Consider the following 17,253-nt stretch of genomic DNA (forward strand, 5'->3'; position numbering starts at 1 on the left):
ATGAGAAAAAGGTAATAGACAGCATGGCGCGTAGATGGATCGTTTTCCCTTCATTATATGATGTGGAATCAGTTGTCAGCGTTTTCCATCAATGGGATGCCCCAAAACAGAGATATGTGTTTGAGAAAATGTGCGAATTTCTCTGTGAAGAATTGGAGGATAGTGGTAAAAATCCGAGCCCGCAGGAGTTGTGTAGAGTGAGGTTCGATTTTGGAACTGGTATAATTGTGGACCGCGAAGTAGATAAAGCAGTTGCGGTTGTATTGTCACTTAGGAATGACGATTGCCAACAGTCATTGTTTGAACAAGAGGTCCTTGTGGGGAAAAAGGCAAAAGCGCGACAATACCCCATGAGAGAAGTTCCCCCGGTATGGAAGGAAGCAGTTGCAGCTGTCGGTAATAACCCCGCTGTGCCAGCGCATTTCCAACGTGTTTGGGTGCATGTTCCATGGAAGCGCTCTGAGGTGTTAGCGCTTAAGCAGACATTACCCGATCCCCGTAAAAACCCAGCAGGTTATTATAAAGAGTTGTCACAAACAGCAGGATCATGCGTTATGAATTTGGCAGACATAGACATGTTGTTTGGTAATGTTGTTCCACAGCCTCTATGGGGGTCAATACGTAATGCAGATCACGATGCAGAACTAGGGGATACATGGGCTAACATTATTGCTGCTGATACTAGACAAACTGGTGGCGCGAAACCTGAGCCTTTAGTAGCTGAACTGCCTGGTAGAATCATCACATATATGAAGACATTAATGCCTGCAATGCGCGTAAATTGGGACAAGTTATCTGCGTGTAAACAGAAGAAGGATGAGACAGTGTCAGACTTCTTTACTAGGTTTGAGGAAACGTTTATTGACCACAGTGGGCAGGATATGAGTACTGAGGGTGGCCAACGGTTATTTGTGGATAAGTTTGTGCAGAATTTACTTCCTGACCTGTGTAAAAAGTTGAAAGATTCAGAGAGTTCTTGGGCTGTTTCTTCCTCAGCGCAAATACTGGCTACTGCACAGTATTATGAAAACAGAGATAAAGACGAGAAAGATAGAACGGAGAAGAAAACGAAGGAACTAAAGACAAAGGTCCTTTTACAGCAGGCCTATCCGCCACGTGGAGGTGGTAATAATTATAGACAACCCCAAGGTGTCTATCACCAACCCCAACAATTTCAGAACAATCAGCAAATGAATGGGTATTATCAACCACGTGTCCCTGTGGGTCCCAACCAATGTTCATACTGCAAAGAGGAAGGCCATTTTAAATATAGTTGCCCTAAATTAATGCAACGGAACGGTAATGTGTATGGCGCTAGAGGTAGGGGTGGTCAGCAAGCTCCTAGAGGCAGAGGGCGTGGAAGTGTTCCCCAAAACGCGCGTCCTCTTCCGCCCCAAAGCGCAATCAATAGCTTTGATCAGCAAGCTAACGCGACTGGTAATACGGCCCAGTATTACAATAATGATTATTATGTGGAGGACGGTGATGCAGAAAATAATGATTACTAGGACAGCCATAGACAGAGAGAGGGAGTTGTTTCAGTGCCAGTGGATCAGAGTGGACCGTATGTTGAGGTGACTACAGCAAATGTAACGGAGCCTTTTCTGCTAGACACTGGTGCTGCAAAGAGTTCAATCATGCATTCAAAACTCCCTGGCGCACCTTTGTCTGGCGATATAAATGTTTCAGTAGGTTTTTCTGGCGCCCCGGTTAGGAACCCGATTTCTAGTCCCATGTCACTTTCTGTTGGACCTTGCGAGCTGAAAGCGCCCCTGATCCTGACAACAGGTTGTGGTGAGAATTTGCTGGGATTAGATTTGTTGAAAAGATTGCATGCTACACTGTACTGTTCTCCTTCAGGAGTACAACTTACATTAGGCAAGAAAGTGGTTTCCCCAATGTATTTGTCTAAAAACACGATGCCACCTGAATTGTCATCCCTTCCGGATGCCCTTTGGGCTACTGGTCCCAATGACGTGGGCCTCTTGGAGATACCGCCATACGTGGTGACTCTAAAGGCTAATGTCAGACTGCCACGTATTCCCCAGTACAAAATCTCTAATGAAGGGCAGAAAGCATTGTTAGACATTGTCAGCGACTTGATTAATAAGGGTGTGATTGAGGAGACAAGAGGCAACGTTTGCAATAGTCCGATTTTACCTGTCTTAAAACGAACGGACCCTTCACAGCCACCTGTTTACAGATTTGTGATTGATCTTAGAGAGGTTAATAAGATTGTTGTGCCACAGTTTCCGGTTGTCCCTGATATAACTGCCTTGTTAACGATGATTCCAGCCTCTGCTGCATGGTTTTCAGTGATTGATTTAAAAAATGCTTTCTTTAGTATCCCAATTGCAGAAGAGAGCAGAGACATTTTTGGTTTTAGTCTGGGAGGCCGAAGCTTCCGCTTCAAACGCGCTCCCCAGGGCTACTGCGAGAGTCCATCCATATACAGTCAAGCTTTGAAAGCGCAGCTTGATGCACTTGTCTTACCTAGTGGCGCTATCCTGATTCAGTACGTGGACGATCTACTAATCGCCGCGGATACTGAGAAGATCTGTAAAGAAGCCACATTGTCACTGTTGCGCCATTTATCTGCTTTCCATCACAAAGTGTCTCTCTCCAAGCTGCAATATTGTCGACAAGAAGTGACCTACTTAGGTCATCTCTTATCGAAGGAGGGAAGGAAACTGACCCCAGAAAGAATTCAAGCCATTGCACAGTTGAGTGTGCCGAAAACACAGAGAGAAGTGCGTGCTTTCTTGGGCATTACTTCATACTGTAGGCATTGGATTCCTAGTTTTTCTTTGTTGGCAAAACCTTTAGTAGCCTTAACATGCAAAGACACACCGAATCCTATCCCATGGTCTGAAGAGTGCCAGAAAAGTTTTGTGGAATTGCGCGATGCATTGTGTTCAGCACCTGTGTTGGGCACTCCTGACTATAGCAAGCCTTTTACATTGTATGTTCACGAGAAAGATGGATGTGCGTTGTCAGTGTTAACACAGCCTTTTGGCGACAGACCGCGCCCATGCGCGTATTTTTCATCCACCTTGGACCCTGTAGCGAGGGCATTGCCAAGCTGTCTGAGAGCGACAGCTGCTGCAGCAATGTCTATCCGACAATCTGCTGGTCTGGTAATGGACAACACATTGATCGTTATGGTCCCACACGCTGTAGACACATTATTAAATAGGACCAAGACACAACACTTGACTAGTGCGCGATTATCAGGGTATGAACTCACACTGTTAGCGAATCATATACACATAAAAAGATGCAATACGCTGAATCCAGCTACGTTATTGCCGATTCCAGCAGACTCAGATGAGATTGAGCAACATGATTGTCTGTTCAGAACAGAAGAAGAGACGAAAGGGAGAGTAGATTTAAAAGATACTCCCCTGACTGAGTGTGATGGTACTTTATGGGTGGATGGTTCATGTTTTAAACTCCCTAATGGTGACACGACTGCTGCATATGCTATCACGACTTTACACACGGTCGTGGAAACTGCACGAGTGCCACATAATTCGGCCCAAGCAGCAGAATTAATTGCCCTCACGAGAGCATGCGTGTTGTCTGAAGGAATGAGAGTTAATATATACACAGATAGCCAGTACGCCTTTGGCGTGGCTCATAATTTTGGACGACTGTGGAAAGAGCGTGGGTTCCTGACGTCACATGGAGCTAAAATTCAGAATGGCAAGTTGGTGAATGATCTCCTTGAGTCACTGACCCTACCGTTGCAAGTTGCGATCATGAAATGCAGTGCGCACAGGAAAGTTACAGATGATGTTGGACGTGGGAATGCGTTTGCTGATGAGACCGCGAAAGAAACAGCACAAAATGTGAAGACTAGAATGTATGTTGCAGGCCCCGCAAGATGGGTTAATGATGTTGGAATGTGTGAGAACACAATAGAGAGTGTGAAGTCGCTTCAGGCTGAAGCCACAGAGGAAGAGTTAAGCAAGTGGAGAGAGAGTATGGGTAAGTTGGATGAGAATGGTTGTTGGATTGACCTGACAGAACATAGGCGATGGTTGTTGCCTGATGCATATGTGCTTCCAGTGGTTACTATGGCACATGGAATGGCACATATCAGTACGAAAGGTATCTGTAAGTTGTTGGCTCCAGTATGGCAGAATGCTGGGATTCCCAAGTGTGCAGAGAATGTGGTCAAGAATTGCATGGTATGCTTGAAATACAACCCTGGTAGGGGAACCCCAACTCCAGCCGGTCACTTTGCACCCCCATCATGTCCATTCGAAGTTTTACAGCTGGACTTTATTCACATGGACAGATGCAACAACCTAAAATATGTATTGGTGGTTGTTTGTGCTTTCTCCAAATGGATAGAGGCTTATCCTCTGAAAGATAACACTGCCCTATCCACAGCCAAAGCCCTTGTGAAGGAGTTTTTCCCCAGGTTTGGAATGCCAAGAATGGTGTGGTGTGATAACGGAAGTGAGTTTGTGGGTAAAGTGATGAAGAATGTATGTGAAGGGCTAGGGATAAAGCAGAAGTTCCACGCTGCAAATCACCCCCAATCGGCTGGACTAGTAGAGCGCTACAATGGAGCCTTAAAGCTCAAGCTGGCTAAAATCCAGGCGAGCACCGGTCTTAAATGGCCTGATGCCCTGCCTTTAGCACTCTTGTCCACCAGAATGACGATACACTCACGAGTGGGACTTAGTCCTTATGAAGTAGTCTTTGGCCGCCCGGCCAACGTATGGGGTGTGCCAAGGCCTACAAAGTTCAGCGAAATAGAGCATCCAGTACTGCTCGATTACCTGTATGATTTGACTGTTAAACTGCGTGTTTTGCACCAACAGGTACATGATACTCTTCCCCAAGCTTCTGAACCTCCTGGACACCCTATCAACCCTGGCTCGTGGGTCCTGGTCCGGAATTTCCAGCGTAAGGGCAACGACGAGCCTCGCTGGATCGGCCCTCATCTTGTGCTTCTGTCGACGAGATCAGCGGTGCGAGTAAAAGGAAGGAAGCATTGGATACATGGTACCCACTGCAAAATAGTCCCCTTGCCTCTGCCATATGACCAGTGGGTCAAGGAGGGTATCGCCGACACTGAGACAGACACTGTACCTCGTTTTGTACCATTCAGTGACGCACGCTTAAAAGACACAGCTTCAGTCCAAGAGAGTGACAATATTCTGCAGGAAGCTGTGCCGCCATCAAATCAACTGGACACCACTGAGCCTGAACTTTTGTTCCAAGACCAAACGGCACTTGGCCATCTCCGCTATAATTTGAGACCTAGGCCCATGGACAAATAAAGATTTCCTCATTATTTCCCTCTTGACATATTTTGCTCTCCCATCTGAAGGACTTTCTTGATTTTTGTTTTTCGAACCACCATCCGGGTTCTGCCGCAGGGTCGCGGTGCCAAGACTTTGGGGTACAGGCCGAAGACGTTAGGTCAACGGTTCTGGTTGGTCTAGGGCGTTTCCCTGGACTGACAGGCGTACTCCTTAGCAGAAGAAACTCATCCACCGCGAGCGGCCCGAGTAGAGGATGGAGTTTTGTAAGATGGAGAGACCGATTGAGGAAATGAACTCTAAAACAAGGATGTGTAGAATTGTCAAAAGTAAATGTTTTGTCTTTTTGTGCTTTTTTACACTGTGTAGTATCATGATGTTTATTGTAGGATGTGTGTTTTTCTCTGCTCAAAAACCCATTGCACCCACTCAACAGCCTATATCTCTTTCTACTGCCTCCTCTCACTCTTTTCACCCTTTGCCTGAGCACGAACAGACCAGACGATCAGAGTTCGTAAATAACTCGTTTATCCAACTCTTGCACCAGCACCAACTAGTAGTGAATACGACCAATTGCTGGGTGTGTGGGTTAATGCCGCATACCATTAACAAGGGTATTCCTTATTTGGTGCTGCCATATAGTTATAATGGATCGTCATGGGCATTCCAGACCATGTTTCTCTACGCCCTAGAGACATACTCCCCTCGCCAACCGCGTTCCATCAGACCTGGTACAAATAATAAAGCCTTAGTGAAAGGAGTTGCCGATATGAGTAGAGATATTGATGCATACTCATCCATTCCCAAAGAAGAGTTGAGACCTTATGTAGGATGGAACGCGACGGGGTATAGTATTAGTCTGGGTGAAAGACAGCGAAAAATCTCATCTCCAATCTGGGTCGTACCCCACATGGGTCGGTTCTGCTTACAGGGTAATGGTCAGAATCCAAGGGCTCAACTGGGAAGAAGTGACTGTACTGAAACGTACACTTTCCCGTCACAGTTTTCCCCTGCGTTTTTAACTGCCAAGGGTACATATTTCATCTGTAATGACCGAGCATATACATGGTTGCCCCCTGATTTCTCGGGCACATGTTATATTGCGAATCTGCTACCGCCTACATTTACTGCCGCCTCCGACTATCACAAGACCAGAGTTGTGAGAGGTGTGATTAGTAAGGAGGATACTGCCGGTCAGGAAGCGGGAGACTTCTTCTTGGGTTTCCTGCCGTTTTGGGGACCTATGGTCAATAGTAGGAACCTGAGACAACTGACTCGTGTGGTTGAATCCACCGTTAATGTAACGGCTGGTGCCCTTGGTAATTTGACAGCTGAGCTCCAAGCGGATCGCCTTATGACTTTGCAGAACCGCATGGTTCTAGACGTTATTCTTGCAGACCGCGGTGGGGTATGCAAGGTCATCCAATCCAGTTGCTGCATTTTCATACCAGATAATGCTCCAACAGTGTATCAAGCCATCTCCAAACTCCATAAAATATCTGAAGCCATACACGTGGATAAGGGAGATTGGTCACTGATGGGATGGTTCTGGGAACTGATATCTGCCTGGGGTTGGAAAGTTCTGATGGTCATTGGAATGATCTTAGCCATTCTTTTCCTGTTCTGTCTGTGTATACAATGTGCTCCTGCGATATGTGGCCTCTGTGCTACCTTATGTGTAAGGAAACCTGTATCGAGGGACAAGCTAAGTAATAGGATGATGCTACAGCAACATCTCCATGACTTCGTGAACATTGACCTAGACTCGGATTAAGATGAGTATAGTGATTGCCTATGTAAGGGCAAAAGGAGGGTCTGTCGTACTTTAATATTCGGGACCACGTAGGGAACAGGGCCCTACCCCTGTCTATCTTGGTATTAGCGAACCGCAAATGGTAAATGCGGCATGTACGAGTGCTTTACTTATCGTTCTAGCTATGAATGCACTGTGTACACGTTATTCTGCTGCACTACGCGGGTTCCATTTTGGAAGCAGTGGCCATCTTGTCATTGCCCTCACATAGGCTATAATGGAGCAAATACGGGCCTCACAGTACATGGGCTTCTTCTCTGACTTCTCTGTGACCTGGGCAGCTGGCTCTGCTGCCCCGGGTCAAACTGGTCTCACGAGCTCCCCTTCCTCTCTCCACCTGTGATTAGCATCAGGGCTTGACCCGTCATAAAACCCTTTCATTCTACACAATCCCCCGGCTAATCTCTTCCACACCTGCTTGTTCTTGCTTTATGACTTGGTTCCCAAAACAGGAGATGCTCATGTTTATTGGGGGGATCTGTTTACAAGTAATGTGGGATCTGAACCTTGTTGTGTAAATCATTGTGGGCTGGCCGAACTGGAATGTGGGATGGTCATCATGACTCTGCCTTTCCTTTGTAATGTACACTTGCATATTGCCGTATCATAAAACCTAGGAATGTATGCTTGAGGCAGGAAAAAGGGTATTTAAGATGAAGTCCGTTCCTATGATTTTCAGCAGTCTCCTGAGAACATACACGCTGTTGTACTTCTAGGATACCTGTCATTGGTCTGCAGCCAATAAACGATTCTTTGACTTCACCCAGAAGACTCTGTGTTTCTGTAGGTCCGGAACAGGGTGAACCCAGAAGTCATAGGGTGTGTGTCCCTGCACCGCTGGGTCTAAATTACCCAGTACTTCAGTGGTGAGGGCAGAGAGGCAGTCAAAGAAATGTTGTGGAGTTACCGCAGCACGCCCCATTCTGTCGCATTGGAAACACTTTATAACCTTCTGAAGGGAAGGCAGATGGGTACTAGAGTCTCACCTGTGTGGTTGAGCAAATCTGACACAAGAAGTGTGAACAAGAAGGATTTGGAATATAGAGGTAATAAGTATCAAGAAAAGTATGTGAAGAGACACAATGACAAATTGAAGAAGAAAATGCATAAGTTTGTGGTTGTAGATTGGGTGAGGAATGGGTATTCAGAAGGCGGGTTTGTCTAAATGGTCCGAGCCCAAGTGTATCAGAAGAGTATTGGGTAATAATGTGTGGTTGGATGATGGGAAGAGATGGAACATCCGCAGGATGACATTATAGAATGAGCTTGAACGCAACACATGGTTAAGGAAATCAAGCGGAGCTGTAGGTAATGACCAGTGTAGATCCACTGCCATAAGAAGCGATGATAAATGTGGCAAGACAAATCCTTAGTGGCAAGAGGATTATGTATGTACACAAGTTTCATAGCTAGTTTTGTGTTGGTGTCGTTTCTTTTGTTTGGGGTTACATATTGAGCTCTGAATCTTAGGTTAATGGCACATAGTTATTAGTATACTTATCCTAGCAATTTGCACAGTTTTTAGTGGAGTTCCACTTTGCTACCAGTCTAAGTTAGTATAGCAATAAGAAACGTTTTTATTCAATATTTATAATTGAATGTTGTTATGTTTTGGGAAAAAGGGATATGTGTTGTGTCTTAGCAACTGGGTTTCTGCCTGCACTGGATTCTAGAATGGATATTCCAGTGGGGATTGTGGAGTCAGTTGCTGAGAAGAGAGGGCGTTTGCCCAGGTGTCTTAAAATCATATATATCAGTAAAGTGTCAAATATTGAACATGCAACATTAATACTAATTCTTGTATTTACTTAGAATGAGTTATTTATCATGAGGTTTAGAATTCTAATGCCTGTCTGTTTTGTTTTTCCTTCATAGGCCTGATCTGGCAGATACCTGGTATTCTTTATCTTACCTTTACTACAGTGCTGTGGGCTGCCTTTCATGCATTGTAGCAGGACTCCTTATAAGCTTTATAACAGGTAAGTGAATATGTTTAAAAAGATGGATGATGATAATGAACAATTATAGGAATCTGTTATATTTAGGGTTGCATTAGATAGTAGTATTGCAGTGTAAGTGAGGTACACCCAAAGAGGCAGGAAATAGTGAAGCCTTTGCTGTGTTTGAAAGGGCCACTGCCAGATGAGATAAGTGGTAGATCTGTTGCATCAAAAAAGTATATGTCCTGCCCAAATGGGATCCCCTGTAATACAGTACTTTGATAAGGGAAACTATATCACCATATCAATTACTTCTAGCTGTCCCCTAATGTACACTTTGCATTTGACTGATGCTGCAGTGAAATTAGCTTCTTTCACTGCTGCCTCAACCAAACGCAAAGGAATTGGCAAAATAGCTCAGTGAGTTAAGTACTCTTCTCACATATGTGTACAATCAGTAGGTTGCAAATGTGAGTCTCAGGCAACCATAATCAGCCATAATCTGGTAACAGAAGGATCTGGTGTGCAAGTGCTATAAACAGCATAAACTATATAAATAGCTATTCTAAATGGCTATTTACCAGGCCGCCAGCCAAATAGTACTTAATCCCTGCTGTTTACCTAGCAGTCAATAAAATAGTGCATCCTTTCTGCTGTTTAGCCGGCAATAGGGTAAATAGTAGAGATGATATACAAGGCCAGGTAAATAGTGGAAAGGTAGCCTTTATTTAGCCAGCCATAAATAAACATTGACTCCAGGCAATAGTAGGGTGGTGGCCATCTTGGAATCGGGATGCAGCATGTGTAAAGCATTTGAAAGTAGGTCCATATACAAATGTACAATAGCTTGTACAAAGGTAAGCATATGAATTAAGGTAAACTGTTTACAAGCGAAAAAACTGTAAAATCAATTCTGAATAAAAACATTTATGTCATTGTTATATTCAAATAAGAACTGTAGCAATCAAACAGGTTTTTCTGGAGCTTCAGGATAAGACATACAGATATTTTGTACTGCAGTCTGGGAACATTTGACTATCTGCTAAGAATAACGAGTATGGTTTTAAATGTTTCATAAATGTTTTTTCCACTTACTCATGACAATACATTGTGGTTTTTTTCTAATCTTTATGATCCTGCTTTTCATGTTTTTTGAGTGCTGGGCTCTTTTTTGGGCTTCTTATGGAAGTGCTTGTGCTCACAGTATGCTTAATTTTAAAAGAGTCTGTATTTGCTTAGTATTTCAGTCCTGTCAGCACAACATCAGTCGACAAGCAGCACAAACCAGGGAATGCAGAGAAATAGATGATATATGGGCCCCAGAGGAAGGAAAACGTATAGGTGGCAATTGGTACTTTGGGGCACAGTGCTTTGGGACAATTGCAGGAGGTGATTTGAGCGAGACACAGTAATGGGTATTCTGTGGAATGGGTTTTGAAAGTAGGAGACAGGTTAGTGATGCATCTGGGTCATTCACAGGAGGAGTTCTCTCAGCTGCTTGTAAATAAACACACATTTTCATAACATTCACCAAGCAGCATGTTTATTGGTTCCATATCATGAGTGGGCCCTACAGTCAAATTAGCATTTTAGTCACCTGAACAATATATCTTGGGAATAGTACATGTTTAACATGGTAAGCAGTGCTTTAAGTGGGCTAGGTCCTGTTTCTAATTAACAAAAAAGAAATCTGAGTTACAAGCTTGTAATTGCGACCTAAGGTCATGGTAGAGGGAGGCTGGAGAAGGAAAGAGTAGAACCAGTAGGAGGAGAATGGTGACAAGTAGGAGAATAAGGGCCAGGAGGTGGACCACCAGCAGGGCTAGGACGACCATAGCCAAGACGACCAGAACAAGATGAACCAGGCCCATGGTGGCCTAATCTATGTACCAAAGTTACCAATGTCAAAAGGGATCAGGAACAAAAAGACATTACAGGACAGGCAAAGGAAACCCGAGACTACGGGGTACCAGAACCAGGGTGAAAAGGATCAGTAGCGCCAGAATGATGTGTTTGAAGGGTATCCTGCACCAGTGGATAAGGGCCCGAAGAAACAGATGGACCAGGGGTAGAAGGAACAGGAGGCCCTGGACCATAACAACAAAAAGGGCTAGGTTGGCCTGAGTGCACCAACCAGGACCAGAGGGACGAGGACGACCGGACGATCAAGCTGGGAGTAAAAGATCCAGGAGGTAGACAGACTTATAGGACAAGTACCAGGATACCAATGGAAAGAAGGGCTATATAAAGGATGGGCAAGACCAAAGAGATTAGCTCAAGGAGGACCAAGGCGCCAGAAGCAAATGGAGCAGAACTGGGAAGACCAGAATGGACCAGAGCTACCTGTGACCTGGAGACCCTAGATTAGAAAGACCAGGAGGGATATAAAGGGCCATCATGGTTTAGGATCTGAACTTCCATGAGGGTCAGTCTCAGGAGATCCAAATCCAGTGTGACGAGGTCTACATGAACCAGAGTGACCCACAACATGGACCAGTGCCAGAGGGATGAGGCAGACCTGATCCAGGAGGACCAATAATAGGATGACCATAATAATGGAGACCAGGGTCTGATGAAAGAAAAAATTACCACAGGCAGACCAGTAGACAAGGAGGGCATGTAGGACTAGGATAGGGTAGAAAGACCGGGGGACTAGGATGGCTAGGCAAACCATGGCCACTTGGACAAACACCAGAAAACCCAATATATGAGGACTAGATGAAGAAGAAATAGAACTAAGACCAGGATTACATGGACCAGGAGAACCATGAGCAGAAGGTCTAGGTACAGGAAAACCAGTGGACTAGATAAAACAGGAGAGCAGGACCAGGAAGACTGATGGATTAGAATTACGTTGAGGGAGACGAAAACGTCCAGGGCTGGGAGCCTATGAAAGACAAGACCCAGGGCCCAGAGGACGCTGTGTAGGAGTACATGGGAATGGCACCTTCACAGACCAGGAGGAACAGTACCAGGATGTTTTAAGGTGAGCATGAACCAGAGGCCATGGAACATCAGAACTAGGAAAGGTTAGGATGATCTGTGGTGGGCCAGGTCAAGCTGTTGCAGAGCCATGAGGGCATCGATCAGGAGGACTAGGGCCACAAGGATCAGGACCAGTTTGACAAGGCCTATGGAGATCATGACCTAGAGGGCAATGGTCAGCAGTACTAGGAAGCAAGGATAAGCAGTACAGGGACTAGGACGACTAGGGTAACCCTTTCCAAGGGCTCCAGCAAGATAGGAGCAAGGAGGACTAGGTGTATGTTGTACTGGCCCCCTGTGCAGGGTCACCCCCAAACTTTTTGCTGTAGGCCTTAGGACTCTATGCACTTTACTGCTGCTAACCATTGCTAAAGTGCTTGCGATCTTTCCCTTTAACATGGTAAAATTGGCTTACACCTGATTGGCATATTTAATTTACTTATAAGTCCCTTGTACGGTGGTATACCATATATCCAGGGCCTGTAAATTACATGCTACTAGTGGATCTGCAGCACTTATTGTGTCACCCACTGAACTAGCCCCTTAAAACACATCCCAGGCCTACCACTGCAGCCAGAATACAATTTTAAAAAAATTGCCAGTTCAACTTTGCATATAACCCTTATGCCAAGCCTTAAACTTTCCTTTTATTGCATATATGTCACCCCTAGGTATGCTATGGGTTGCCCATGGGGCAGGGTGCATTGTAATTAAAAGGTTGGGCTTGTCATTTTAAGTGTTGCATGTCCTGGTAGTGAAAAACTCAAAATTTGTTTTTCACTACTATGAGGCCTACCTCTCCTGTAACTAAACATTAGATTGCCTTATACATTCAATAAGTGCTAACGTTTGATTGGGAACAGGTAAACAAGTCGTGTATGGTGTATGAGAAATTGAAATGTCAAAATCCTCTTTAATGGTAAAGTCGGATTTTAAGTTACAATTTTGAAAATGCCACTATTAGAAGGCTGGCATGTTCCCACCCTAACCATTTGGTGCCTGCAGCCTGGGTCTAATGACTGCATGTAGTTGGCAGTTTGACTTTTTTTATTCCTCCCAAACAGCCAATTTGACTTTTGTGACTTTTATGTTTCTCCCTGACTGGGAGTCACAGCTGTTCCGTGACCAGAATTAATACCCCTATCAACAAACAGCCCAATTTCACACAGTGCACTAAAATGATCATGACTAGGAGGACCAGAAAGAGGTCCACGAAAATGAAGACCTAGGTAACCAGGACTTGGATTATCAAGAAGGGCAGACCAATGATTACAGGTAGCAGGACCAAGGTGATGATGAGCAGATGAAAGAAGGCCAACTAGAATCTAGAAGACCAAGGGCACTGGACAGTGCTGGCCAAGAGGACCAGGACCAAAATGACCAAGCTCAGGAAGAACGAGACAAGGAGAACCTGGATCCAAAGGGCCAGGATCAATAGCTGCACTACCAATAAGAGCAAAAGGTCAAGGAACAGATCTAGAAGGACTGGGGTAACCCAAACAAGAAGGACAAAGACTAAGAGGGCCAGGACACAAGAGGCCAGATGGACCAGTATGTGCAATACTAGGGCTAGGAGGTTCGGGGTGAGAAGAACCAGGTGAAGGTGACCTGGGCCAAGAAGACCGGAAAGGAACAGAGCCAGATGGACCAAGGTTAGGCAAACCAAGAAGTGCAAGTACAATCTAGAAGCAGAAGTACAAGGAGGAGGATTAGGACCAGATCCTGGAAGACTATGTATGTTAGAAGCATGAGAATGAGAGCCAATAGGACAAGGAGACCATAATAAACATGCAAAATGAGGTGGCCAGTATCAAGGATGCAAGATTTATGATAACAAACACAATTGGACCTGAAGAGCCAGAATGACCAAGAGCAACAAGATAAAGACTAGAATGGCTGATGGACCAGGGCCATGAGAATTAGACCCAGGAGAAACCAAACTATAAGGACAAGAGCCAAGAGGAGCAGGGCCAATGGACACAAAGGGCCTGTTCATTAAGGTAAACTTACACTTTTGTGAATGTTTACATTTGTTTGGTATTCACAAAGGGATTTACAAGTAATATTTTTACAAGTGTGGAGTCTCTGCGCATAAAAAGATAGCAGAGTCCGATCTTATATGCGGAGACTCCACACACCACATTAAGATACTACTAGTAAATACATTTGTGAATACCAACCAAACAAAAACTTACAGAAATGTGTAAGTTTACCTTTGTGAATCAGGCCCATAATCTTGAGAAAGACGAGGATTATAAAAAATAAAAAGTTGCACAACCATGGCCTGGAGTACCAGAGAGGTGAGACCAGGGACGCAGGCAACCTGAGCCAGAAGGAAAAGTAAGATCAGGGAAAATAGGATCAGGACATTGAATAAGAGGACTCGGGTGAAGAGGAAAAGGAAAAGGAGGCTGAGGACCAGGGACATCAGGACCGGGATGACCACACCTTGGGGGTCCACGCCTCAGGGACAAGAAAAATATGGCCAGCAAGATGACGAAAAGGGTGGCCTGAACCAGAACGTTAAGAGAAAGGAGGACCATGATCAGTTTGAGCAGAAAGACTGGGGGTAGCAAGACCAGAGTGAGAAAGATCAGGAGGACCAGAACAGCCAGAACCAGGAATTCTAAGGAGTCCAGACATGGATGTCCAAGAGGACCAGGACCAAAATTATCTCAAAAGGACCCAGACAAAGAGAACCAGTGCCCAGACCATTAGGTGCAGTGTCAGAAGTATCCCGAGGACAAGGCACAAGGCCGGGATTATCCAAACAAGGCAGGACTGAGAGGGCAAGAGAGCAAGGCCTAAGAGGAACAGAAAACAAGAGGACAGGTGGACCGACGGGACCAGAGAACCAGGAACTGGTGTACTAGGACTGGGGTGAGCAGGGTGAGAAACAACAGAATTACCATTCAAGGGGACTAGGGTCAAAAGGATCAGGAAGAAAGAGAAACAGCCAGTAAAAAAGGGCCTGAAAGGACCAGGATGGCCAGGAGGACCATAACCAAGAGGATTAGACATACAAAGACCCAAACAAGGATGACAAGAAACATAAGGAACAAGTCTAGTGGGCACAAAACCAGGAAGAGATCACAGACTGGTAGGACCAGGAATAGGAAAACTAGTGATAAGGAAACCAGACTGAGAGGGAGGAAACCGGGGAGAACAGGACCAGGCAAAACAAAAGGAGAATGCCAGGCACCCAAAGACAGCAAGACAAGTGCTAAGAGGACCAGGGCAAAGAGGATCAGTGGGACCACGAGCAAGGGGAAAAGGAAGATCGAGTAACAGAGACCCAGGAGGAAAAGCAGAACTAAGACAAAGAAGGCCATGATGACTGGAGCCAGGATCACCAAGCAGGATTGCTAAGAACAGATTGACCTGAACAAGGAGGATCAGGACTAAGTGTACACGTTAGTGCAGAAACAGGGTGCCAAGGAGCAGGAGGGCCAGGGACAAGAGGAACATGACAAGTTGGAGGACAACCAATAGAACTGGTCAGGGCAGGAGCAGGTAGAATAGGACCATTAAGATCTGGGCCCAGATTGGGCATGAATAGGTGGATTACAATGATCAGAATAAGTAGGACCAGAAACAGGAATAGGAAGACCAGAGGGGTCAGAAACAAGGGGACCAGAACCTGAAGTACCCCGTGCAGCAGGAGGATTGGGACCTGGGGTATAAGGTAGGGGTGGGCGGAATTTGCGAAATTCTGCATGGGTGCGGCTCGCCAACTTTCCATGCGGTTGCTCGCGGGCGCGGCCATCTTGTTTTCAGTTGTCTCGCGGTGCATGATCGCGAGAAGAAAGACGTGATCGCGCGACGCATGACGTCACTGCGGGCGCGAACTGTCGCGAGACAGCGCAAATGGCTAAAAACAATACAACATCTCATGGAGAACGCGACCGGATCAAGAAAACTTGTCGGCGAACGCAGGGATTCAGGTAAGGCGATCGCGCGCGCGCGAGAATGTATTATTTTACAGCGCGAGCAAGAACCAAATTATCGCAAAGCTGCGGAATGCGGAAATTTTTAAATTTTCGCGCTTTCTGCGGAACGCGAAAATGTCAAATTATTGCAATTTCCGCGAACGGAACGAAATTTTAGCCCAGGCCTAGTATAAGGACCAGGCAAGTGAGAATCAGGGGAACCAGGATAACCAGAGCCACAAGAACCAATGGGACCAGTCCAGGACCAAAACAAATGGACTCACCCCAAGTGGACCTAATAAGGATGACGAAGATAGAGAACAGGTCAAGAAGAATCAGAATGATCCAAACCAGGAAGACTATGACTGCCAGATGTAGGAGAACCAGGATAACAGGGTAGAGAAGGACCAAGTAGGCTAACAGGATCAGGGTGAGGATCAGTAGTACCAGGATCAGGAGGCCCATAAAGGACTAATTCAAAAAACAGCAAAGGAGAGGGCCAGGAAGATGAGGATCATGAAGGACTAGCATCAGGAGCTCCAGATTCAGAAATCCAGAACCAGGTGAGCAAAACTAGTTAGACAAGGATGATAAACAGGAGGACAAAAATAACCCGGAAAAGGAGGACTTGAAACAGAAGCAGGAGGAGGGCTACTACTAGGAGGTATAGAAGGTTCTGAGGGAAGGAAGAACCTATATGACTCTAAGCCACACATATTAGGGTTTCTCTTTTGAAATAGTTATTATTCATGCTTCATATCCTGTCAACCCCTAGAAACACACACATATTTAGCCCACACAAAGGCTGGAATATATTTGCTGACAAATCAGAGCATGCAAAATGAAGAAAAAGCCTGGACTATTATTCTCTGACTTGTGAGTGATGGCAGGTGCTGTCAGATGCTTGCCCAGTAGTCTGATGGTGGGTCCAAGGGCAGAGGGACTGAAGCTTGACAGAGGGGTCTAAAGGTGGATGAGTGAAAAGGACTGTGGTCTGTGAAGAATGCCAAAAGGATTGAAAAACTTAGATGGCTGAAGTAAGCAAAAAGGTTAATACATAACGTGGGGGGGGTCAAAGGGCTATTGAAATCTGCAAAGGAGAGAAGAGGATCATAAGAAGGCTAAGAGTAGTAGAATTGCTCCAGATAGATCATCTCAGATGGTTCAAAGAAGGATTCTGAGTATCAAAGAGCTCTGATTATCAGCTGTGATATCACTGGGAACCAATGTCAGCAGTGATCATTTCAGCAGAAGACGATTGGTCTGTAAATCTCTAAGGGCTAGATGATGAGAGGTTGTGAGGAGAC

At 45.3% G+C, this 17,253-nt stretch overlaps 1 protein-coding gene across 2 annotated transcripts in view; it reads left to right on the top strand.

Annotated features, from left to right (window-relative positions):
* The window catches only part of LOC146859890 (sodium-coupled monocarboxylate transporter 2-like), a 439,901-nt gene that overhangs the window by 405,731 nt on the left and 16,917 nt on the right, over positions 1 to 17,253 (top strand). For both annotated transcript variants that reach the window (XM_085643626.1, XM_085643627.1), the window contains one exon: positions 8,968 to 9,071. In XM_085643626.1, coding sequence (XP_085499752.1) covers positions 8,968 to 9,071 — 104 coding nt within the window. The remainder of the gene's footprint in view (positions 1 to 8,967; positions 9,072 to 17,253) is intronic.

This window comes from Triturus cristatus, chromosome 3_1 (genome assembly GCF_964204655.1).
Source record: "Triturus cristatus chromosome 3_1, aTriCri1.1, whole genome shotgun sequence".
In the NCBI taxonomy this organism is placed as follows: Eukaryota; Metazoa; Chordata; class Amphibia; order Caudata; family Salamandridae; genus Triturus; species Triturus cristatus.